General features: G+C 38.7%; 1 protein-coding gene across 1 annotated transcript in view; it reads right to left on the minus strand.

Annotated features, from left to right (window-relative positions):
• Positions 1–459: 459 nt before the first annotated feature.
• LOC115209651 (serine-rich adhesin for platelets-like) overlaps positions 460–26,647 on the minus strand; it is a 295,596-nt gene continuing 269,408 nt past the window's right edge. Inside the window, exons 9-11 of the mRNA XM_029778116.2 lie at positions 23,559–26,618; positions 8,770–10,427; positions 460–2,194 (exon numbers count right to left, since the gene is read on the minus strand). Of these exons, the coding sequence (XP_029633976.2) occupies positions 2,086–2,194; positions 8,770–10,427; positions 23,559–26,618 (4,827 nt within the window). The 3' untranslated portion in view covers positions 460–2,085. The remainder of the gene's footprint in view (positions 2,195–8,769; positions 10,428–23,558; positions 26,619–26,647) is intronic.

Consider the following 26,647-nt stretch of genomic DNA (forward strand, 5'->3'; position numbering starts at 1 on the left):
GAATTGCTTGGAACTGCAATAATTCTTCACAGGGTTCTTGAAGCTTGACCAGTAAACAAGTGTCACCTTGGTCTACTGGCTGTGGACGACTGGACACTTTCCATCAAAGCCAGCAAAATAAGCTGTGAAATTTCATATAATAATAATAGTAATAATAATAATAATAATAATAATAATAATAATAATAATAATAATAATAATAATAATAATAATAAATATGGCACCCACGTAATAATACCAACTTGAACCTCTAATGTGTTGTCTTTTGAGGTCTCTGGATGAGACTTGGAGTCAACCAAAAGCCAAACATAATGATAATAATAATAATAATGATACATTTTGGATACATTTTATTAGTGTTTTATTATGGTCAAACTTTATAACATATAATAATAATAATAATAATAATAATATAATAATAATGATAATAATAAAGCAATTATTGTGTATAGTGCTCAGGTGACACTACAACATGAAGTATATAAGATATAATAAATTGAAAAGAACTGAGATATTTTTGCAATATCAATAAGTTTAATAATACATTAAGAATTCATCAAGAATGGTCAATAATTTTCTTTTTATTTTGATTTGCAACTTTTGTTACCATGTTTCTTTTGAAATACACTGTGCCTGTGTTTCAATTAAGTTGGAGAAATAATAAAGAATTTAGTAAAATAGCTTTGTCATAATGAAGCTGGTGTTTGAAACATATTAAATATGTAATTTTGATGGGAGGTTTTAATTTCAATCATTTTAAAGTAAGAAGCGTTTTATCATAGAAGGAGGGAGAATCTCAGGTGTGTTCATATCAAAAGAGTTACAACAACCGGAAAATACAAAGATATTAAGCTTTTAGAGAGTGAAAGCAGAAAATGGTGTGATGCTTTCATGGCATTATCAATGTTAATTAGAAAAAGTTTCACCAAGGAATCAAAACTGAATTTTGGAATTATTGCATTGGGAAATTAACCATTGTTCTTTGGTGCTTAGATTTTCACAAGGTTTCTTCAAATTTGTAACAGAGATGGAATGGAGTGTTGTGATGTTCACATCATTCTCAAAGAAATTTAAGGAATTTGCAATTTGAATTGAAATTCACGGAGTGAATACATGGCTTTGTGGTTAAGAATTTTGTTTTTGCAACTGCATGGTTTGAGGTCGCCACACAGCAGCTCAAAGAAGTAATATTGTCCGACATATTGTATAGGAAATTTAGTAGATGGAAATAATGTGGAAGCCCACTATATACATATATATATATATATATATAGAGAGAGAGAGAGAGAGAGAAAGAATTATACAGAGTAAGTTAAATTTAATTGCATGATATATAACCAGTGTTTAGAATCTCCATGTGCATTCTTATACAACAAAAGATAACTCAGATTTCAGTTCCTGTTTCATTTCATTGGTCTCCCTAGAAAAATCACAGAGTACATGTCGGAAAAAAAAATGCAACAGGACAGTCTGTTTATAAACTATTTTGTCACATAATCTTGCCTAGGTTTCATTAATAATAATTATAATGAACATTATGTAAAGTCGTTTAAAGTTATACGCAGATAACACTAAGAAATCTTCAGAGATTGTGTAACACCTATAATATATATCAATGCAAGATGAGAACTGGTGTATTTGAACGGAAAGACACTGCAATATTAATGTCTGACTGAGTAATCTCTCATTATTTCAATGACTGCTTTGTACTTTACATCTTCTGCAAGTCCTCAAATGAGTACAAAAGTACTGGATTCAATCCAATCAGTCAAAGCCCCCCCCCCCCAGCATTGCCAAAACCAGACAAAGAAGAATATAAAAAAGAAAATAGAACTACGAATCAAAAGCGGGTCAAAAAATTGCCTATTGGTGATTATTTATATATTTATTCTACAACACTTTCCTAAATAATTACAGAATTATTGGAAATCAATTTTAATCAAGGAGGTTTTTTATAATATTTATTTTACTTTTTCTCTTTTTTTTTTCCTTATTTAAAGTTGTTTCTATTTAATAGAAAAATTGAAAACAAATTTGAAAATTATATTGTTGTTGTTATAATTGTTTTTCTTCTCACAACTCCCATTAGTTATGATGCTGGTTGGATAAGCTTTTCACTTGGCAGCTGGTGTATTTCTCAATTAATCTATCAGCGTATTGCCTCTGTTCTGTGGTCAGCTTTGTTGGAGAATTTCTGAAACAATATACACAATAAACAGCATCTACATCACTAGCATCATCATCATCATCACCACCACCACCACCACCACCACCACCACCACCACCACCACCACCACCATCATCATCATCATCATCATCGACATCACCACTACCATCACCACCACCGCTACCAACACCACCAGTGTCATCATTGCTGTCGTTGTCATCGTCGTCGTTGTCATTGGCAACAACGACAACAACAACAACCAAACAGCAGCAGCAACAGCAGCAACAAAAGGAACAAAAATATCAATTGGTGAAACAAATCTGAAAGTATTTTCAAAAAATTTACTTTTCGAAAATTTAATTATTTTTTTTTTTTTTCTGATAACAGTTTTGCTTGTGGTAAATTGATTCTTTTCTGTTCTGTGAAATGTGTGTGTGTCTGTGTGTGTGTGTGCGTGTGTGTGTGTGTTGTGTGTGTGTTTGTGTGTTTTCTTGTGTGCATATGTGCGTTTGTGTGTGTGTGTGAGTTTATGTGTGTTTGTGTGTTTATTTGTCTGTGTTTGTGTGTTTTCTTTTGTGCGTCTATGCGTTTGTGTGTTTGTGCATTTATGTGTGTATTTATGTATATATGCATACATGTATACACACATACACACATACAAATGTACATACATACATATATACATGCGTACATTTATATATAATATATACATCTATGCCTGTATGTGTGCTCATGTGGATGGGTTTATAATGTGTAATTATTTGTCTGGGAAAGAGTGGTAGCCATGTTGAGTAGCGGTCACCCTAGACTGAGGGGTGGAGTCGGAATAAAGGGGCCAGACTGGCGTTGCTGATGTTGAATTTGAAATATTGTGGGGCAGCAGGAAGAAGGAAGATGGGAAAAGAAAATGAATTGGAAAGAAATCCAGTTTTGAGAAGAAAGTCTTGAGTAAAATGTGGTGCTGTCTATGGTCTATAGGAATGGATTAGGAATGGATTAGGAACGGATTAGGAATGGATATGGTTGACAGAGTAAGCAAGTTCATAGAAATACGTACCATTATATTAGTGTTAGAAAACAAAGAAGAAAAGGTAAAAAAGGATATTGGGGCAATGAACGTAGGAGAGTCCAGCAGTTTCCTTTTATAGAATTGTTGCAGCATAGAATAAACAAACCGTTTCAAGAGACGTAGCCAAGTTGCAAATTTAGGGGAAGCGAACACACGAAAAAGGGGCTAAGACATATACCGAACGATTTTTAACTCATTTTTCTTATATTATGTGAAGTATTTCGTTAGTTGTAATATATGTAATTGTAGTTTCTCCATTAATTAATTTCATGTTTCAGTAACGATATCATTATGAATGTTATTCTTAATTACTGATAGAGGTGTGACGTGAAAAAGATGAAACCCCACAGGATCGTTCAGTGTCGAGAGGTTATGATGTCAGGGTTTGTTTTGGTTCTTCAGATGTCAGCGGTCACTAACACATCAAAGGAGATTAAGCAGACAGTTCAAAAAAGACAGGAGGTTAATCAAAGAGATTAACGACTTCTTCCAAAGTCATGCAATTAGCAAAAGAAGTGATTCAACTTTTATCGCATATGTGAAATAAAGAGTTTAAAAAATTGTTGAAAAGGGGTCAATTTTGTAAAATGCATTTAGCAGGAAGGGAGCTTGTTCCCCTTGCTCCCCTATTAGCTATGCCACTGCTTGTTTCAGTTGTTAACTGTCAGGATGCTGTATCTTCCAAATATTCATTGCTTCCTTAAATTTTCTATCACTAAACATAGACAATGTCTATGGTGGTGATGTTGGTCCAAAAACCAAGGTCAATTATTCCGTGGAAAGCTGATGGGTCCTTTGCTTTTTGTGGCCCTTTTACAGTTTATTGTTCTGTGGTTTTCGTGCTTGATTCTGTGTACTGTGTGTCAATACATGAGCAAAAAGAAAAAAAAAAGGGAATGAGAGGGGTTTAACTGGATGTTGGCATCCAACAATGCAAAGTCTAATAATAGCATTGAAGTACATAAATTTAGTTCATAAGGCTTTTGTGAAACTGATGATGATGATGATGAGGAGGAGGAGGAGGACGATCACGACGATGACAGTGATGATGATAATGAAAAGGAGGACGATGATGATGATGATGACAACAATGATGACGACGACAATGATGATGATGACAACAATGATGAGGATGATGATGCTGATGATGATACAATAATGATGATGACAACGATGGCTGACTTTCGAAAATGGGGAAGAGAAGAAACATAATGTTGTGTTCCCTTTGTAATGATTATGGAACAGTCCAAATTACGATTTTTCCATTGGTGAAGGAGTGCATCCTTAGATTCGTCTTCTTTGGGTGAAGAACAAACAAGGTAACAAAAATGGCCAAAAGTAAAGAGTTAAGAGTATTTGTGAGAGACAAGATTGGATAATTGGTTGGCTTCACTCATTTGAAATTTGGTTTCCGAACCTGAAAAATGGTGACTTTCATTGGAAAGATTTTAAATAGAGGTGTTAAATATTCGTTTTTTTAAAAAATTGTTTCAGCAATAAAGCCGTGGCCATGCTGGGGCACCAATGGAAATTCCAGAAACATTTTCTGGAACTAATTATTGGCACCAACCTATTTCACCACAAATCCTTATCCTCACAGCATTTATTTTGACTTCAAGTTTTGGTGAGCAAGACATGTCTGCAAGTCTTCAAGACAAGTCTTTGACTGGCATCAAACATTTGGCATTTCAAAGATTGTGATGCATCCTAGCTTTGTGACAAGTTACAGGAGATGGATGCTAGCCAACACAGCAGCTAATGATCCTAGTGTAGAGGTAAACGGACTGGAAAGGAGTACAAAATGTTAAATGTTGCTATCAATTATCAATAATTAAATAAAATCAATATTGCTTTTCATCCATGTGGTTTCAAGTTCAATCCCACTGCATGGCACCTTGAGAAATTGTCTTAGACAGACCCAGGCCAACTAATGCTTTGGTAGGGGTGAATTTGGTAGATAGAAGCTGGGTGGAAACCTGCCATGTGTGTGTGTGCATGTATATATAGGCACAAGTGTGGAAATGGGCTGTGTGGTAGGAAGCTTGGTTCCCAACCACATGGTTCTGGGTTCAGTCCCACTGCATGGTGTGTGGCACCAGAATGGATGCTTTTTTTCTGTGGGACCAGAATAGGTGTTTTTCATGTGGCACTGAGATGGGTGCTTTTTATGCAGCACTGGCACAGGTGTGTGCTTTTAGGTGGCACTGGCACAAATTAGACTTAAAAAGAAAAATAAGTCCCAGGTGTCAATTTGTCTGGCCAAGCCTACCAAGGCAGTGCTCCAGCCTGGTCTTAGTCCAATGACAGAAATAAGTAAAAGAAAATAAAATAAAACTTGAAATTGAAAAGATGCCAGCTAAATGTAATGGTTTTTAATGGAATAAGTTCTGGGAATGGTTTTGGTAAAGAAGCACAACCAGAGCAGCAAAGATAAGTTCTTGGTGGGGTGAGTTGAAAAACTTGTTTAAACACCTGGCTACATTTATTTTACACTGTTTGTGTCATTAATAATGCATGACAACTCTTGGTGGTCAGAACCCGTTTCAATTCTTCAAAATGTTGTTAATAGAATCAATCAGTCATTAAAATAAGAATAATTAAGCAGAGAAGAATTTAGAGAGACATGTTTAATGCTTAATTAATTAATTAATTTAACTCAAATACAAATGGAAAATATGGAACTTGCTAACAGTACAGGTGACAATAATGGTGGAAGTAGCAGTAGTAGTAGTAGTGGTGGTGGAGGTGGTGGTGGCAAAGGTAATAGATGTAGTAGTTGTGGTTGTAGTAGTAGTAGTTGTAGTAGTAGTCGTGATGGTAGTTGCAGAAGGAGTAGTAGTAGTACTAGAAGCATTGTTGTTGCTGTTGGTTGTTGTTGTTATTGTTAAGTAGCAAGACGGGTAAGGGTGATTAGGTGATGCCTAGGGCTTAGGGGCAGGAGAACTCAGACCTTGGGGAAAAAAAACTTCGGTCGACTTGTTGTAGTCAAGGGCTCTTCGTTGACGCCCGACACCACTGGGAGGTGGTCCTCGAAGTCGCTGGAAATGGAAATCTCCAGGGCCAAATTCTTGGACGGCTGCTGTTGGTGGTCGTAGTACCAGTTGTAGTAGTAGTAATAGTAGTAGTATTAGTAGTAGTGGTGGTGTTGGTTGTGGTGATGTTTGTGGTAGTAGTAGTAGTAGTAGTAGTAGTAGTAGTGGTGGTGGTGGTGGTGGTGGTGGTGGTGGTGGTTGTAGTGATGTTTGTGGTAGTAGTAGTAGTTGTTGTGGTGGTGGTGGTGGTGGTGGTGGTGGTTGTAGTGTTGTTTGTAGTAGTAGTGGTGGTGGTGGTTGTGGTGGTTGTGGCAGTGGTTGTAGTGGTGGCAGTGGTGGTGGTGATTGTGGTGTTGTTTGCGATAGTAGTAGTAGTAGTAGAGGTGGTAGTAGTAGTGGTAGTAGAAGTAGTGGTGGTAGTAGTAGTAGTAATATTAGTATTAGTAGTAGTAGTAATGGTGGTTGTGGTGGTGGCAGTGGTTGTGGTGATTGTGGTGTTGTTTGCGATAGTAGTAGTAGTTGCTAACATTGGTGGTGATGGTGGTGCAAGAGATCATAACAGCAGCAGTATGGTGTGTGTGTGTGTGTGTGTAAATGGTGGTTTCTCAGGTGACTGATCTATCTGATACACCAAAATAAGCAAAATGCAAAACTCGGTTTTAAGCTATTACTAAATAGAAATGTCTTTCAGAAAAGACGACATCTCTTACCTTAGTTTCATAGATTTTTTTTTATTTTTGGTATTTTTTTTTATTTTTGGTATTTTTTTTTATTTTTTGTATTTCTATTTTAAATCTTGTAAAATACAGTAGTTACCTATGTTAACGAGATTGAATTAAATGACTTTGAAATATTTCAAACACCTGCTTACCACAGACAGATATTTAAGTGAGATTAAATGTGTTCTCATGTTAGGAGAAGACATGTGAATTAGTAATGGACTCACTAACTTCGCTAATGCTTCTTTACACGTATTTAAGGGGCCCAGGGATTTCTTTGAAACTTAAATAGCTCTGAATCCTTGTTCTACATTACCTGTTTCTTTATTACCCACAAGGGGCTAAACACAGAGAGGACAAACAAGGACAGACAAACGGATTAAGTCGACCCCAGTGCGAAACTGGTACTTAATTTATTGACCCTGAAAGGATGAAAGGCAAAGTCGACCTCGGCGGAATTTGAACTCAGAACGTAAAGACAGAGGAAATACCTATTTCTTTACTACCCACAAGGGGCTAAACACAGAGGGGACAAACAAGGACAGACATAGGTATTAAGTCGATTACATCTACCCCAGTGCGTAGCTGGTACTTAATTTATCGACTCCGAAAGGATGAAAGGCAAAGTCGACCTCGGCGGAATTTGAACTCAACGTAACAGCAGACGAAATACCGCTAAGCATTTCGACCGGCGTTCTAACGATTCTGCCAGCTCACTGCCCTAGGACTACCTACAACCATCACCAAAATACTGCACCATTGGGGTTCACAACTGGACAATTCCCATGGTGTCTAAAGCACCCAAAGCAAAAGACCTGCTGCTGTTGTTGTTGCAAAGACAGATTTAGATTGCAAAACTGGAACTTCTGGGATAAGTAATTTGAATGGATAAGGATTTGCTAAGAGGGAATAAGTTGAGCGTTGAGTGGAAGTTGGCCCTGAGTAGTAGAAGGGCAAGGAAACGATGGATGGAAGCTGCATGGTCAGATCTTGGACCATTAAGCTTCATGAAAGAAAATATTAAAGATGGAAACATGTAGAACTACAAAGCAAGCTAATGTATTTAGGGAGTGTGATACGGATGGGAAAACCATGATGATGATGATGATGATGAGGAGGAGGAGGAGGATGATGATGAGGATGATGATGAGGATGATATCGCTCCTACTGCTGCTATTGTTGCAGATGAAGCTCATAATTTTGATTTTTCTTGTGAGTGTATATTTGCACATGTGTGTGTGTGTGTGTGCGTGTTTATGTGTGTATGCATGCATATGATATATATATATATATATATATATATGTATATCACGTGATCACGTGACCGACCAGTCCATCAGATGTAGTTACACATCGCTGGTCACAATGCGTTCGCATTGTTTTAGCCTTCGAATGACACCACCCCGCAGGCCAACAGAAGAAAGAGTGGTGAATGAGCACAGCAGGGATCACCATCCCCTGTCGGAGCCTCGTGAAACTTTTAGGTGTTTTCGCTCAATAAACACTCACAAAGCCCAGTCTGGGAATCAAAACTGCGACCCTACAACCGAGAGGCCGCTGCCCTAACCACTAGGCCATTGCACCTCCATATATGTATATATGTATATTTATTTCATATAATATATATACATATGAATATACATATATGTATGTATATAAGTATATGTGTGTATATAAGTATATATATATGTGTGTGTGTGTGTGTGTGTGTGTGTATGTGTGTGTGTGTGTATGTGTGTGTGTGTGTGTGTGTGGTTAAATGATGCATATTTTTAATCTTACCTATCAAGATCATACCAAGATCGAATTTTCTTTGCTGACCCAGGTTCAGAACCATCAAAAGATAAATCACTGCTTTCAAAGACAGAACATAAATTACGTACAACGGTGTTATGTTCTTCGTCAGTGTTTGGTGAATATTCCAGTTGTTCTGGAGAAAACATATTTGAAAATTCCTGTGCTTTTGAAGTGTTTGTTAGATTTACGTTTTGAGATGCAATTGTTGGAGTTCTTGAAAATTCCAAAGCATAATTGTTTGTCTTTGATATATTTGCTGTGTCTTGAGAATCTTTGCTGTTTGGCATATTTTGATTCCTTTTGTAGATTTTAGTTGGCGAGAAGACAGGTGTGGTAACTTTTAAAGCGTCACTAGATGGTTTAGCATTTGCAAGGAAGAAATTGTAAGGGGTGTGAACCCAACGTGGATGGGCTGGGTTACCAAATAAGGGTTTGACATCAGGAGATTTTCTGTGAAAGCGCCATTCAGAATAAGGATTATCAGATAGGGTTTTGTTTCCTGAAAGGCAATTAAGGTTTGCTCTTTTGCTTGAGTTACTTTCAGACCATTTAGAGGCAGAACCAATCAGGGAATCATGAGAATTCCACCTTTTACCCATGCCAAAAGGGCTCTTCAATGATTCCGAAGAATTTAAAGGCTTAAAGACTTCCTCCATATCTGACATCAGTGCTAAATCCTCAGCTGATGTTTGATGAGGGAAGTTTTGGGGAGAACATGGAACACTCCGTACCTTTCTTGGAAAATTGCTAAAGGGACTCTTTGATAAACTTTGATCTACGTTAACATTGTCGGATGTATTTTTCACATTTTTAAGAATTCCTTTTAAGGCCGACCCTTGCTTCGCTGACCTATTTTCAGTCTGTTTAGTGAAATTAAATGTCACATTATTTACTCTCTGTCGACTTGATGGTCTAGAAGGTTCTTCAAAAGATGGAAAACTGTTCCTTGAAGAACTAAAAAGATTACGCCGGTCTTGTTCTTCTCTGTTACTCATTTCGTTATTTGAAATTAATTGATCAAGTTGTTGATCACTCCAGTACAGTCTTTGATATTTGTTTTGCTGACCCAGCTGATATTTATTTGGATTAAAATCTTGGATTATTTTCGAAGTATTTCCATTCTTATTAACCAGCAAAGTTTCAAAATTAGGGGCCAAATTGTCAGCTGCTTTTTCTCTGCTTCTCCAAATGTTTTGAGGAAAGCCGACATCACTTTTATCGGTTTGATTTCTATCTACTTGGGACAAACAAGACATTGTACGGTATAGTTTTGGTGTGTCTGGACATGTTAGATTTCTGTCCTGTCCATCAACTACAGGACTTAAATGGAATGGGAAAGTGGACAGAGTTTGACGGGTTGGACTACTTGTTTTAGGAGTCGATTTATAGTTTTCTATGAGATATGGATTAGAAAAAGCCACCTCGTCTATATTTGCATGAGATCTTGACAGGTAAAACGCATCACTTTTAAAAGATTGATCTAAATCCATGCTGTTCATTTTTAGGGCCTTCCTTTGCTGCCAAAGTAGACTTAATTCATCTGATAAGATCTGTTTATCATATTCAGTCTTCAGAATTTGATCTTGCAGTTCGTTAAGGACTGTCTCAACTCCTTTCTGATAATCTTTTAGTTCCATTACATCCTTAAAGAAAATTTAATATTCATATTAGTAATTATTAAATTGTACATATATTTACATAATGAGCAAAAGAAATTAAAATAGTCATCTGTGTATCATACCTAATAGACATACAATATGGAAAGGCACGATGCTGTGGATTTTGAAAATAGAAATAATACATCTCTAAATCTCTCAGAGAGATTTATGCAGTAGCAGCAGCACGATAAAGTGATTGGATGTTGTCAATTTAATGTGACAGTCCCATGAAAGGGAAGAATGCTACTGTTATTTAGCCCTAGGAAACACCGTTTCCTGTTGGACTTGACACATTCCCTGTGTCCTGTGTCCTGTCTCCACTTTGAAAACATAAGGACACAGGAAATGCTTCAAGTCCAACAGGAAACGGTGTTTCCTAGGGCTAAATAACAGTAGTATTCTTCCCTTTCATGGGACTGTCACATTAAGTTGACAACACACTATCACTTTGCTGTTGTTTGTGTCTGAAAGGGAAAAAATCTCTTCATAGACATTGTATTAAAAACACAATATAAAACAAGGTAAATACCATCTCAACAACAAATCAGATAATTTCAGCCTTTTCTGGCCTTGTCAATGATGTGTACTTGCTTGTTACATGCCTAAATGAAATTCACCCCTCTGAGATAAAGGAAACAGTGGGTAATGCATTCACTGATATTGTGGAAAGTTTACTGGTCTGAAATAAAGTTGGTGTACGCAATTGAAATTGCATTAAATCAGATAACTATCTGTGTGCCATACATTGTGTATATACACCATTGAAAGGCATGCTGCAGTGATTTTGTCTGAGAGAAAAATCTCTTCATGTATTACAAACACAATATATATTGGTTTCTAATTTTGGTACAAGGCCAGCAATTTTGGTTGGGGGCAGAACTAAGTCAATTATATTGAGGCCAGTAATCAATTGGTACTTATTTTATCAACCCCAAAAGGATGAACGTCAAAGCTAACCGCAACAGCATTTGAACTCAGGACATAAAGATAGCCAAAGTGCTGCTAAGCATTTTGTCCAGAATGTGGAAGATTTTGCCAGCACATCCACCTTAAACACAATATATTGTGTTGTCTGGAAAGTTCATGCCGATTTATAGTAGCTTACCTTTCGACTTTTTTTAGAACATGGTTGAGTCCATAAAATAGGATTTGACTACACCTCCATTTAGAGCACAGTTTAAGTTATCTTTTCGTGGAAGAAGGTTTATGTTCCTATAACCTGTGTTAATTTTGTAACCCTTTAAAATCGAAGATAAGAAAGTTCATTTTCAGCACTTGATGATTTGGGAACCAGACAAAAATTGCCGCAGCTCGGCTGGGATGTGTTCACCAGATATCGCTCCTTCGGATTTCCACTTATTCAGGTCTCTGCAGAATAGTCTTAATGGTAAAAATTTCAATTCCTTGGATGACGTAAAAAAATACCTTGATGAATTCTTTGCCATGAAACTACCTCAATTCTGGGAAGAGGGTATTTTCAAGTTAAAGGAAAGATGGAGACGCATTGTGCAACAAAATGGTTCATATTTTGTTGATTAAAAATGTAATGGCAAGTATTTATTGACCTTTTTCTTTCCTTTAAAAATAGGCATGAACTTTCCGGACAACCCAATATATTGGAGTGAGAAGAACATTTACATGGTGGCAGTGACTCACAAGAATGCTAGATTCACTTTAGCTTCCTTGGGCCTTGTTTTCTTGGGCCAGTGTTTTATTATATATCAGAGGGACCCATCAGCTTCTCTTTTTTTTTTCTCATGAGGTCAACAATCAATTAAAAAATCTTTTGATGGCAAAAATCGAGAATGATTGAAATACAACAATTAAATTAGCAAAAGAAAACCAAAAATGAAGAATAAAAAAACACAGAGATAAATAAGCTCACACAAATAAACGCAGACATACATTCACACACACACACACACACACATAGTTTGATAAAAAGATTTTTATCATAAGTAGAATATACCAATAAAATAATTTTGTAGTTTTACAGTTAAAAGGCTATCATCATCACCATCATCGTCGTCATCATCATCATTGCCATCATCAACATCATCATCATTTAACATACATTTTCCATTCTGGGGTGGGTCAGACAGTTTAACAGAAACTGAGAAGCCGGAGAGCTGCATCAGGCTCCAGCTGTCTGTTTTTGGCATGGTTCCAATGGGCGGATGCCCTTCCTAGCACCAACCAGTTTACAGAGTGAACTGGGTGCTTTTTACATGGCCCCCACCTTACATTAAAATTGCATTATTCAATGTGCAGAAAAGTATCCTACAAACGTATATGTATATATCACCGTGACCACCGTGATATATATCAGATGTTGCTACACATCGCTGATCACAATGCGCTTCGCATTGTTTTAGCCTTCAAATGACGCCACCCTGCTGGCTAAGCGAGCAGGCCAACAGAAGAAAGAGTGAGAGAAACATGTGGGGAAAGAATACAGCAGGGATCACCATCACCCCGCTGCTGGAGCCTTGTGGAGCTTTAGGTGTTTTCGCTCAATAAACACTCACAACGCACGGTCTGGGATTGAAACCGCAATCCTACAACCGCGAGTCCACTACCCTAACCACTGGGCCATTGTTCCTTCACACACACACACACACACACACATATATATATATATATCTCCATCCATCTGAGAGGTGGGTCGAGCATTACCAGAACCTCTACTCCACTGAGAATGTGGTCACCAGGTCTGCCCTCGCCGGCATTCCTGCTCTGCCTGACATGGAGGAGCTTGACCTGCCTCCAACAAAGGAAGAACTGAGCAAAGCAATTGACTCACTCGCTCGGGGTAAGGCACCAGGGCAAGACGGCATCCCTGCAGAAGTCATCCAGTGCGGGAAGCCAGCCCTTCTGGGCCATCTCCACGAGCTGCTCTGTCAGTGCTGGGAGGAGGGCTCTGTCCCTAAGGATATGCGTGACGCAAACATCATCACACTGTATAAAAACAAAGGGGACAGAAGCGACTGTAATAATTACAGGGGCATATCACTGCTCAGCACTGTCGGTAAGGCATTTGCCAGGGTGGTCCTGAAGAGGTTGCAAATGCTTGCAGAGCATGTGTACCCCGAGTCTCAGTCTGGCTTTAGGGCAGAGAGGTCTACAATCGACATGATCTTCTCACTCAGGCAGCTTCAAGAAAAGAGTCAAGAACAGAGACAGCCCCTATACATGGCCTTCATCAACCTGGCTAAGGCATTCGACTCAGTCAACAGGGAGGGGCTGTTTGTGCTCCTGGGTAGGATAGGTTGCCCTCCCAGACTGCTGAAACTCATCACCTCCTTTCACGATGGTATGCAGGGAACAGTGCAGTTTGACGGATCGCCCTCAGAGTCGTTCCCCATCCAGAGTGGAGTGAAACAGGGTTGCGTTCTGGCGGCGACGCTTTTCGGAACTTTCTTCTCCCTTGTCCTGTCCTATGCCTTCAGAACGTCCAACGACGGAGTGTTCCTCCACACCAGGGCTGATGGTGGATTGTTCAATCTTGCGCGCCTCAGAGCTAAGACCAAAGTCTGTCAGGTGCTGATCAGAGAGATCCTCTTTGCTGACGATGCCGCCCTAACATCACACAACCAGCCGGATCTCCAGAGGCTGGTCAGCTCCCTGGCGGATGCCTGCCAAGAGTTCGGCCTTACCATCGGCCTGAAAAAGACAGAGATCATGGGCCAGGACGTCGGAGGGGTCCCCAGCATCAGTGTCGGCGACCACAGCTTGCAGGTGGTGAACGAGTTCACTTACCTGGGATCGATGGTCTCCAGCAGCCTGTCCCTCGAGCCAGAGCTGAACAGACGGATTGGGAAGGCTGCTGCTGCCGTGGCTAAGCTCTCCAGGAGAGTGTAGGAAAACAACATGCTCACAATAACCACCAAGATCGCAGTGTACCGAGCCTGCGTGCTGAGCACCCTACTCTACGGCAGCGAGAGCTGGACAACATACACCCGGCAAGAATGCCGCCTCAGCGGCTTCCACATGCAGTGTCTTCGACGGATTTTTGGCATCTCCTGGAAGGACCGAGTACCAAACGGAGTCATCCTAGAACAGACTAATATGCCAAGCATGCATGCCCTCCTCGTGCGGAGACGACTGCGCTGGCTCGGACACATCTGCCGCATGCAGGACAGTCGCATGCCTAAAGACATCCTGTACAGTGAACTCACCACGGGATCCCGACCCAAGGGACGTCCACAGCTACGATACAGGGATGTGTGCAAGCGCGACCTGAGGACTGCCAACATCTGTGTGGACACATGGGAGGTAACAGCTGCTGACCGCTCTGCCTGGCGTCGGACAGTGAGGAAAGGCGTTTCCATGGCTGAGGAAAGGAGAGCACAGCTGTGGTCGGACAGGCGGGACAGGAGGAGACAACTGCAGCAACACCCCACACGTACCCATCGATGTTCGTGTGCAGCAACTGTACCAGGGACTGCCACTCTATAATTGGACTGTTCAGTCACAGCAGACGCTGCTCATCATCAAAGTAGGCCCCACCCTTGGCGCGATCCATTGTCTATCAAGACAGACGGGAAAAGGAAGGAATATATATATACGTGCGTATTGTGAAAAAATTATATGGTTAATGGACAATATGTCCAATTTTTCGGCATATTTGGCATTAGAAATTTTTTCGTTCGCCCTTATTTATGAATTGTATATATATTTAGAGAGAGAGAGAGAGACTAATTTAACATTTCCAGAATATTCCATTCCTTTCCAAACCACTTTATTCTAATTTGATGTATAGCTGTTTTCATAACATTCTGCATGTGTTCAGGGGTTTTGTGACTAGGAAAGAATGATTCTTAATAGATAATTTACAAGAAATTTGCATTTAAAATCTACCTGATATATATGTCTTCTCTACTGTACATTACTAGTATTACTAAGTTCAATTAGTATATGGCTTGCATCGTTCCAGAAATAAATAATTAATTTATGTACAGCCTTATCCATTCTTGAACATGTCTGGTGAGTGCTGTGGTCGTGTTCTTGTCAGTGAAGCTGAAGGATGTTTCATGGTTAAAAACTCTTTCTTTGAACCTAATCGAAGTAATACCTATGTAATGCTTCCTCATAGCTGGCTGATAAAGTGTTGTTAAAGCAAATACATATACGATCAGCTCAATGACTGAACCAGCAGAGTGGATGCATTATATAAGCATAGTTGCGGTTACATCAATAAAAGGAGTGAGAACCATAACATGTCCCTCAAGCACATTGTCAAGCTGATTCCTACTAGACAGGCCAGTCATATTTGAAAGCAGAAGCTCAATTTCAATTACAGCATCAAGTCAAAACTTCAGGCCATATGCAGGCTATATAACTACATAACTATATAACTAAGATATACCAATTTGTTAACAACCTAAAGTCTAGATTGGATTTCTTTAATAAGTGCACACACTTTGATAAGTTCTTACATAACCAGTAGGAAATACATTCACATGAAGCTAGAACTTAACCTGATATTTACTCGTATACATAACTTATACAGGCACTCACATTACATATGCTGTTTATAAATACAAGATCTCATACGAAGCACATTTCTCAGTTTGAAAGCTTTTGTTTTTTAAAGTGACCATCACAAACTTCACTTCATATACATCTGCACACTTTTATCACAAAACTCATTCACATGCTTACATTCTTTCAAAAGATAAATAAGACTGATCCCAAGAAGAAAATCACATCAGATAGGATTTCATGCACTTTTAAGGAAATCCTGTTAAGCCCATAATCTGTCAGATTTTCATCATCATCATCATCCTCATCATTATCGTTTAATGTCCGTTTTCCATGCTACCATAGGTTGGACGGTTCGACCGGGGTCTGGGAAGCCAAGGGGCTATCACCAGGCTCCAGTCTGATCTGGTAGTGTTTCTAAAGCTGGATGCCCTTCCTAACACCAACCACTCTGAGAGAGTAGTGGGTGCTTTTTACGTGCCACTGGCACAGGTGCCAGGTGAGGCTGGCAGCGGCCACAATCGGTTGGTACTTTTTACGTGCCACCAGCACAGAGGCCAGTCAAGATGGCGCTGGCAATGGCCACATTCAGATGGTTCTTTTACATGCCACCGGCACTGGTATCACAACTACAATTTCTATTGATATTTTGATCGATTTCGATTTCACTTGCCTCAACAGGTCTTCTCAAGCAGAGTTTTGTGTCCCAAGAAGGAAGGTATGCATAAGTGGACTGGCTACATCCCAGAGTAATATAAACACTGTTATGACCTTTCCACCAAAATTACAAAATACATAGAGTCTCATGAGACTTACCACTTTTTAAACATATTAGAATACATCAAAGACCATTTTGCTATCTTTGGGAGTTCAAAATACAGAGGCAACATAAAACTTAAGTATCAGTTATAGTTCTTAAGATGCTGTATAAAACATGCGTGTGTGTGTGAATGAGTGTGTGTGTGTGTGTGTGTGTGTGTGTGTGTTTGTGTGCACGTGTGTGTATGTGCATGTATTATATGCACTGTCTGAAAGATGTGTAGACTCCATTTTCATGACTACAAGCAATCAATAGGATGCTGCACATGCACTCAACTCTGAGCACACTGTTTCTTAATGCAGAAACAGCTGTAAGCTAATGAAGTTGATTAATTTTCACAACTGGTCTTTTGTATCACTCTACCGAAATGGTGTCATAAAATGTGTGTGTGTGTGTGTGTGTGCATGATGTTGCAAATTCCCTGCTATGCCTTTTTATGCTAACTTTCTTCATAAGACTTCCACTAGATCAATAAACATAAAGTAGTTGACTCAGTGAAAATATAATATTGATGAATTCTCCATTTTAATTAAAGGTAAAAACTATCATATCTAAACTCACCTGCATTCACTTTCTTACAACTTTCTTACTTTCTCTCTGTCTGTCTGTCTCTCTCTCTCTTGCTCTCTCTCTCTCTCTCTCTCTCCTCTCTCTCTCTCTCTCTCTACTTAAATAATCAGATGGCCTTTATTATTTCACCTTTTCCTTTGTAGCAGCAAAACCTACATCTTCTAATTAACGAATTGAATAAATTAAAGTAATAATTTTGGTACAGCCTAATGTTCCAGAATGTTCCAGAAACTATCTCTGTGGGAACTGTACTCTTCTCTGCTGCCAAAAATATGTCTTTAATTCCATTACTTAACATGATTCTGCTAGCTTTTGTAGTTGGTTTTCTGTTTTATTCCACTTGGGATAGGTTCTTATTAACTCATTCATATTCCTCATTTAAAAAACTCTCCAAGGAATTTTTCCCATTTTTTAAATCTGTGATTGGCAAGAGAAAGATTTAATGCCAAAACAAAAAACACAAAAGAACTATTTCTATTCTGGTCATATTCCAGCCTCCAAATGTCTTTTTCTTAATCTATCATGTCTAACTGGTAGAATTATCAATTCTTCAATCAAATCCTGTTTTATAAATTCTGCGATAGATTTTCATCTAATTAAGAAGAGAAAGAAAAACAAATGAACGAACTAAAACCAGAGCACGTTGCCAATTTTCGTTCATTAACGATGCTGTTAGATTTTAGGTAACTAGAATTTTGGAATTATAGGTGTCTATGCATCATTTTGAAACAAAGATTCTAATTAGGTGCTTGTCTAAACCTGAAGCAAGTAAATTAAAACTAATTACCTGATGCACTTCACAAATTATTAAGTGACAATGCAGAAAACTTGTGAAAATCGCAAAGCACTTCCACGTTTCAATTATTGCTTCATAAATCTTACAACTGTTTAGAAGAACCGGTTAATTGTAGAAAATTTTAAAGGTTTGGTTCTGAGATTGAAGATTAATTCAGTTCTATGTTTTATTGTTGATTTTTATCGTTATAAATGAGATTAAATTTCCAGAGAGATTTGGTGGGTTTTTTTTTTTAATATATATATATATATATATATAGCTAATTATAAGTTTAAAACTTTGAGAGAAAGAAGTACAAATGGTCAAAGTATAACAATAACTTATTATTAAAAGTTATTATTTTAGTCAGTTTTATTTCTTTTGTAATAAACCTACATGACAGATTAAGTGTTTAGTATTCAGAATCTATTGTGCTTATTTATTCACATTTATCATCATCATCGTCGTTTAACGTCCACTTTCCCTGCTGGCATGGGTTTGATGGTTTGACTGAGGGCTGCCAAGCCAGGAGGCTGCACCAGGCTCCATTCTGATCTGGCAAAGTTTCTACAGCATACATTATCTCATAGCTTTCAGATATTGATGATGTAATTCATCATCATCATCGTTTAACGTCTGTTTTCCATGCTGGCATGGGTTGGACAGTTCGACCGGGGTCTGGGAAGCTAGGAGGTGCACCAGGCTCCAGTCTGATCTGGCAGTGTTTCCACGGCTGGATGCCCTTCCTAACGCCAACCACTCCGTGAGTGTAGTGGATGCTTTTTACGTGCCAGGTAAGGCTGGCAGCAACCATGATCAGTTGGTGCTATTTATGTTCCACCGGCACAGAAGCCAGTCAAGGTAGTGCTGGCATCGTCCACATTCGGATGGTGTTCTTTACGCGCCACCGGCACAGGGATCACACTGCAATTTCCATTTGATTTTGATGTTGATGTACTTGACTCAATAGGTCTCCTCAAGCACGGCATGTCACCCTACAATCCAAGGTATTTTTGAGTTGGCTGGTTATGCGAAACTGGTGTGTGTTACAGCTGCGAGCTCACTTTATTTGCCGGGTCTATTGTCATATTGTCATTATAGGGTAGGTCTGAAAGTCCAGATCTGTCCAGTTTGAACATAAAATGGGGAATATTTGGGCCTGCTATGGCTAGTTTAAATGCTAAATCTTTGCTTCTTCTTCGACATCCGTCCATCTCGAGAGACAATGGCTGATTATATTTAGGATGTCACCTGCTTCATAATTCGACAGTTATGAAGGCAGAAGAATATTTGATGATTAGAACAGAAAATACCCGATCCACATTGAAATTTGCAGGAAGAAAAATAATGGCATTAATTGGGGAGGAATATAATAATTTTTTTCCATTGGCAGGTATGTGGGACAATTACAGGTGAGTTTTCCTCTCTTCTTGGAGACTTAATCAGAGAGAATATGGCCCTTCTGAATTTGCAAAACACATACATACAAAACACATACATACACACATATTGATACATTACGAAATCCTCCAGGTTATCTCCATCTCTGAAGGATTACGATGCCTCTTGGCAGAAACGGCTGTAAGACACTGGCACCTACTGACAAGCTGCTCATTTGCTTATTTCTGTACTACTAATAAATGTGTATGTATTCATCTAATACACTGGAATAAATAAACATACTAGAATGTTTACCGGCTGGTGTCTGTCCATTTTGAATCCTCTCTGCTTTCTTATTTGCTGTATAAATCAAGGGTAAACCATTTTTTACACCCTCCCATATATAGCACTCAGTTTCAAGATTCCTATGCAATATCTAGCACTTGGGTATTAATAATTGGGTACATTACCAGCAGTATATTGGATAGATACTATCCCTTAGTTGGTTGGCTTCCCAACCTCTAACTCTCACGGAAATATATATATATATATATATTTCCATGCCAGTGGCACGTAAAAAGTACCAGTCAATCGTGACTGTTGCCAGCATCCCCTGGCCCCTGTGTCGGTGGCACATAAAATCACCCACTACACTCACGAAGTGGTTGGCGTTAGGTAGGGCATCCAGCCGTAGAAATACTGCCAGATCAGACTGGAGCCTGGTGCAGCCTCCTGGCTTCCCAGACCCCGGTCGAACCGTTCAACCCATGCTAGCATGGAAAACAGACGTTGAACGATTAAACAATATATATATATATATATATATATATATATATAATATATATATATATAGAGAGAGAGAGAGAGAGAGAGAGAGAGAGAAGAGAGAGAGAGAGAGAAATAGAAAGAGAGAGCTGAAAACAACACTTCATTTCCATTTTTATACCATAATGTAATTTACTGACGAGAACAGAACTTTGTTCTGTATACTTTTGATATATAACAATATTTAGGATAGCATTTAAAGTTCATACACTTCATTATGAATGAGGAAAGAGGATGTAAGATGTTGTTTTGGTATATATAAAAGAGAAGAGGTGAGAGTGTGAGGTGAGAGCTTAGTTGAAGCCTGCTTGTTGACTTTAGCTTTATTAGCCATACAAAGTCGTCAAGTTATAACTATGAGAATTGCAAACCAGATTATTGATTCACTGTCTCCAAAACAGGTTTCAGTGAGCACTTATTTTTAGCATGTTTAATTGGCTACTTTAGAATCTCAATTTCAATAGAGTCTCATCATCATCATCATCATAATCATCATCTTGGAGGTGCATATGAAGGTGCATATATAGATATCATCATCATCGTTTAACGTCCGCTTTCCTTGCTAGTATGGGTTGGACGATTTGACTGAGGGCTGGTGAACCAGATGGCTGCATCAGGCTCCAATCTTGATCTGGCAGAGTTTCTACAGCTGGATGCCCTCCCTAACGCCAACCACTCCAAGAGTGTAGTGGGTGCTTTTTACATGCCTCTGGCAAAGGGGCCAGTCAGGCGGTACTGGCAATGACCTCGCTTGAATCTTTTTACACATGCCACCGGCACAGGTGCCAGTAAGGCGACGTTGGTAACAATCACGCTCGAATGGTGCTCTTTTACATGCTACCGGCACAGGGGCCAGTCAGGTGGTACTGGCAATGACCTCACTCGAATCTTTTTACACATGTCACCAGCACAGGTGCCAGTAAGGCGACATGTAGCAAAAACCAAAGTCTTAATAAGTAGGAAGACAGACAAACCACAAATCCCTTCAGGTAGATGGCCCTGCTCGATCTGTAGAAAAGGTGTAGGTAGAAACTCCATAAGATGTACCCAGTATAAGCTATGAACACATAAAAGAGGTGCTGCAATATCAAAGGAAGGCTAACTGGGAAAATAGTTTTGTATGCGGCAGATGCTCAGGAGCAATAAACACTGAAAATGTGCAGAGATCAGCTTCTGTCACATTCCCGGGGGTAAAACTAGAAGTAGTTGATAGCTTCCGTTACCTAGGTGACCAAGTCAGTAGTGGGGGTGGATGCTCTGAAAGTGTAGCTGCTAGAATAAGAGTAGCCTGGGCAAAATTCAGAGAGCTCCTACATCCAGTGGTGACGAAGGGCTTCTTGCTCAGAGTAAAAGGTAGACAGTATGATGCATGTGTGTGAACAGCCATGCAACATGGCTGTGAAACATGGGCCATGATTGCATAGGACATGCGTACGCTTGCAAGGAATGAAGCCAGTATGCTCCGCTGGATGTGAAATGTCAGTGTGTATACATGACAGAGTAAGTGCCTTGAGAGAAAAGTTGGACTTAAGACACATCAGATGTGGTGTGCAAGAGAGATGACTGTGCTGATATGGTCAAGTGGTGTGAATGGATGAGGACAGCTGTGTGAAAAAGTGTCACGCCCTAGCAGTTGAAGGAACCTGTTGAAGAGGTAGGCCCAGGAAGATCTGGGATGAGGTGGTGAAGTACGACCTTTGAACATTGGGCCTCACAGAGGCAATGACTAGTGACTGAGACCTTTGGAAATATGCTGTGCTTGTGAAGACCTGGGAAACCAAGTGAGACCATAACTATGGTCTATGCCAGTGGGTGCAACCAGCCCATTTAAGAGTACCCTTCTCATTGGATAATAAACTATGCTTGCAAAGACCTGTTGAGGCAAGTGAAATCGCTGTCGTGGCTGATGACTGTACCACCTGATTGGCACCAGTGCCAGTGGAATGTTAAAAGCACCATTTGAGCATGATTATTGCCACCGTCACCTGACTGGTTCCTGTGTCAGTGGCATGTAAAAACTGCACTGGTAATAGCCACTTTGAGCGTGGTCATTGCTAGTGCCACTGGACTGGCTCCTGAGCAGGTTGCACATAAAAAGTACCATTTGAGTGTGGCCAATGCCAATACTGCCTGACTGGCCCTTGTGCTGGTGGAATGTAAAAGCACCCACTACACTCTCGGAGTGGTTGGCATTAGGAGGGGCATCCAGCTGTAAAAACTTTGCCAGATCAGACTGGAGCCTGGTGCAGCCTTCTGGCTTGCCAGCCATCAGTCAAACCGTCCAACCCATGCCAGCATGGAAAGCAGACGTTAAATGACGATGATGATGATATATATATATATATATATATATATATATACACACACTTATATAAGTACAGACATATATATCTATACGTATATATATTTACATATATTAGGTCATCCCATAAGTTCTGTCTGATTATATCTTTATTAAAATTGAATGAAATTTAATAGTATTTTAGACTGTCTAAAGGAATTAAGAATTATTTAAACTAATTAAATATTATTTTACAGAATAATAGAATGAAAATTTCTTTGATTAAAACCCTTTCTAACATGGAAGTATCCAAAGAGCATTTGAGGCACATAATGCTTTATGAGTACAAAAAAGGAAACTCTGCAGCTGAAGTGACTCGAAACATACACCCAGTTTATGGGAAAGAATGTTTGAATGAAAGAACTTGCAGAAGATGGTTTGCAAAATTCAGAAGTGGAGATTTTAGCCTTGAAGATGAAGATCGAACAGGATGTCCCGTTGAGTTTGATGATAATCTCCTTGAAGCATTACTTCAAGAAAATCCTGCATTATCAGTTGAAGAATTGGCAATAAAGCTTAGTTCAAACCATACAACTGTTCATCGTCATCTTCAACAACATTGAAGAACAAAATCCTTGTCGAACAAAGTCTGTTGGCAGCAAGCAGCCACAGATTTTTCTGCTCTGGAAGGATTTTATCCAACATATGCTGTTCTATTAGTTCTTATGCACTGAAAGAGATATCTTTCTTCTTGTACCACAATACATTTCAGTGCTTCAAAACAAAACACACAAACTGATGTTTGTTTACATAAATACAAACATTTATATATCTATATTCTATATATCTAATAATATTCTAATAATATTATATATCTAATAATATTCTAATAATATTATATATCTAATAATATTCATAAATACAAACATTGATATATCTATATACACACATATGTACACAACTATAATTCATGATACAAACCTCTTTTAATTCGAAGGATTCTTCTTGAACCATCTCCAGTTCGTCTTTTAATACAATGTTCTCCTGTTGAAGATAAACGATATCAATTCCTGTTATGCTTGTCTGGCTTCCTTGGGCAGTTTTCTCAACATCATACTTCTTCAATTTCTCCAGCTTCTCAAATTCGATTCGCAGATTATGGCTCTCCGTTTTTTCAAGTTGTAAACTTTCTTTTAAATTTTCAGTTTCTTGTTTTAATTGTTTAAGTATTAAATAAATTCTATCAGAAATGTTTTCTTTAAAACAAGTATACTTCTCTAGTAAGTTCTGGAATTCTTGATTGTTGGTGCTTGAAGAAATCACTTTTAGAAATGTTTCTTTGAAATTTTGGTTATTATCATTCCTCCTGTCATCCTCAGCATCTGGGTCACTTCTGGAATGTCTGTATGGATTTTTGCAATTGATATGACAGAGGGTACACTGATGAAGGCTATCTTCATCCTTCTTCAAAGAATCATATTTTGTTCCTTTCATTACTAAATCTTTACAATTATCTTCGAAACTTCTTATATTTGAAGATGTTAGAGAATGGTAAATTGTTCCATTCGAGGATTCAGTTCTTTTAGGAGATAAGTTTTCTCTCAGTGCTGGAGAAGCTTTAGTTTGCTGGTTTATTTTACTAATTAAAGAATTTGGTGAATTTGTACCACAAGAATAGTTTGAAACTTTGGTATTACTACCATTCAGCTTGAAATTCGAATATTCTTCTGTTTTAATAGTTTTATAATAGTCTGTTCTAGTCCAAGGTTTCCAGAGATGACCTCTCCTTAAAGGCGAAACATTAGACGAAAAAGGAGAGTAACTCTCGCTTGGACGAAGAATTTTATTGCTTTCTTGTAATGTGTTATTACTTGACTGAAATGTTGAATGTTCCGGTTTTATTTGCTGTTCTCTCAATTTTTTACCATCATTAACAACTTGCTGGTGCTTGGAATTTTCCAAAGAGTTAATTAATGAAGGCTGGTTTTTATTCTGTTCCTGTAATCTTCCTGTACTCAAATTAAAATCGGTTTTATTAGTGCTGGAAGTAGTTGAAAGCTGACAATCACCAGTCGGGGAATTTCCTGGTATCTCCACACTTTGTACAGTGTCTTCAAATGAAGAATTAGAATTGTTCAACGATGTTCTTCCAGTTTCCATAGCATTCACTTTTTCTTTAAGTTTTCCAATTTCTTCACAAAGAAATTCAATCTTCTCTGATGTAAGTCCCGATGGATGTTGCTTGTTAAAACCATCTTGAGAATTCAATTTGACTGTGATTACTTTGCCAGTCTGATTTTCCGGAACTTCAGAACATCTATCATGATTACCATTATTTAATGCTTCATCAAGACATATTGGCTGACCAATATTTTCGTTACCTGTTCTATCTCTAGTAGAATTTCCATGATTCACATTTATACAAGGCGCCAAGTAAATTCCATTGACTATTTCCCCGTCATGTTGGCAATGAGGAAATGACTGCGATAGAGTTGATGTTTTGCTAGAAATTTTAAAGGGTAGAAACGTAGGCAAGTACTGCTGGGGAGAGGGTGGAAAGGGTGGAGGAGATGATAAGGGTGGAGTTGGTGGCGCAAGTTTATCTTTTACACTTTCTTGGACAATGCCCCCATCAGTCTGTTCTGTGTCATTGTTAGTCAAAAGAATCTGATTTTCTGAACATGATGGCAAATTTGAACTTTGATTAAAAGAATGATCCTCCAATGATAAAAGAGGAGAAGCCACCTGGGAAACGGGAGCAGGTAATTCGGTGCTTTGCAGGAGGAAAACTTTTTTACAGGTGTATATTCCATTATCTTTTGAAGATGCAGCAATATCTGAAGATGTTACCATGAGAGAACTGCTAACATCATTATTTCTCATCAATGATGTTTTCTTTAAATCAGTGAACTGTCTGTCTGAGGAAGATTGCTTTCCATTCTCCTCAGATCTTGGAGAATAACTTAGCAGGTATTTTTCAGAATATCTTTCAGTTTGTTGATTCCTGCCAACGTCTGTGGCAGGATTTTTACTCAGTTGTAATGTTGAATATGACAAAAAATAGGGGCTTGATGGTGAGTTTGAGGCCTTCTTTTGGCAAGCCTGTGTTTCTGGCCAAAGATCTCCTTCATGAGCAGAAGAATTACTCAGTGTCAGACCAGATTCTGTCTTTGTCATTGTTGTCGACGTTGTTGTCGTTGTTGTTGTTGTTGTGAGTGGAAAGGATGATGATGACGATAATGATGATGATAGTGATGAAGAAGATGGTGGTGATAATGATTTAGATGACATTTGCTTCTCTCTTGTTGATGATGATGATGATGATGGTGACGATGATGTCAGTATTGGTAGAACCAATGTAGACACCATGGTTTGTTTTGTTAAACCTGAAGATGGTTGAAGACTGTTCATTGTTGAAGGTGAACAACTGTTAACAGTTGTGCAGGCAGTGTTAATTCTGTTACTCAATCCTGTTGATGGAGGATCACTGAGAGCGGTAGACGTTATTCTACTGTTGAACACAGGCTCCGTATCATAGGCAGTGGTCATCTGGGTCTTGTTGGCCATTTTAGAAGGAGAAATATTGAGAGAGGTGGATGTAACATTGCTGGTATTTGTTGATAGAATTTGGCTGTTATTCTCTGACGGTGACTTGTCGTAAGATGGGGAGGATTTACTGGGGTCGTTGATGTTAGTTGTTGGTTTTGACTTAAATGCTGTAGCTGAATAGACAGACACCTTCGGGACTGGACTCTCCTCACCATCCTTACCATCCGTGGTCGATGAAGCGTCAAAGTATTTTGATCTTTTTCCATAACTCTGGCTAAAAGAAACATCGTTTATGGCTTTTTGTGCCGGTTCGTTGGCGTTCGTAGACAAAGTGGGTGCCGTACTTGAAGAGAAGAAATTCTTAATGTTTGGAGCATTCCTATTTTGGAAAATGCTTTTGTCTGAAGAATTCCTTGGAGATGGAGAAGACAGTTTGTGGGTTGATAAATAGTTCAGCTGCTTTCTTGGAGAATTGTAGGATTTATTTTTAACCTGAAGAAAATAAAAGAAAAAATTCATAT

This window comes from Octopus sinensis, linkage group LG3, assembly GCF_006345805.1.
Source record: "Octopus sinensis linkage group LG3, ASM634580v1, whole genome shotgun sequence".
Classification (NCBI taxonomy): Eukaryota; Metazoa; Mollusca; class Cephalopoda; order Octopoda; family Octopodidae; genus Octopus; species Octopus sinensis.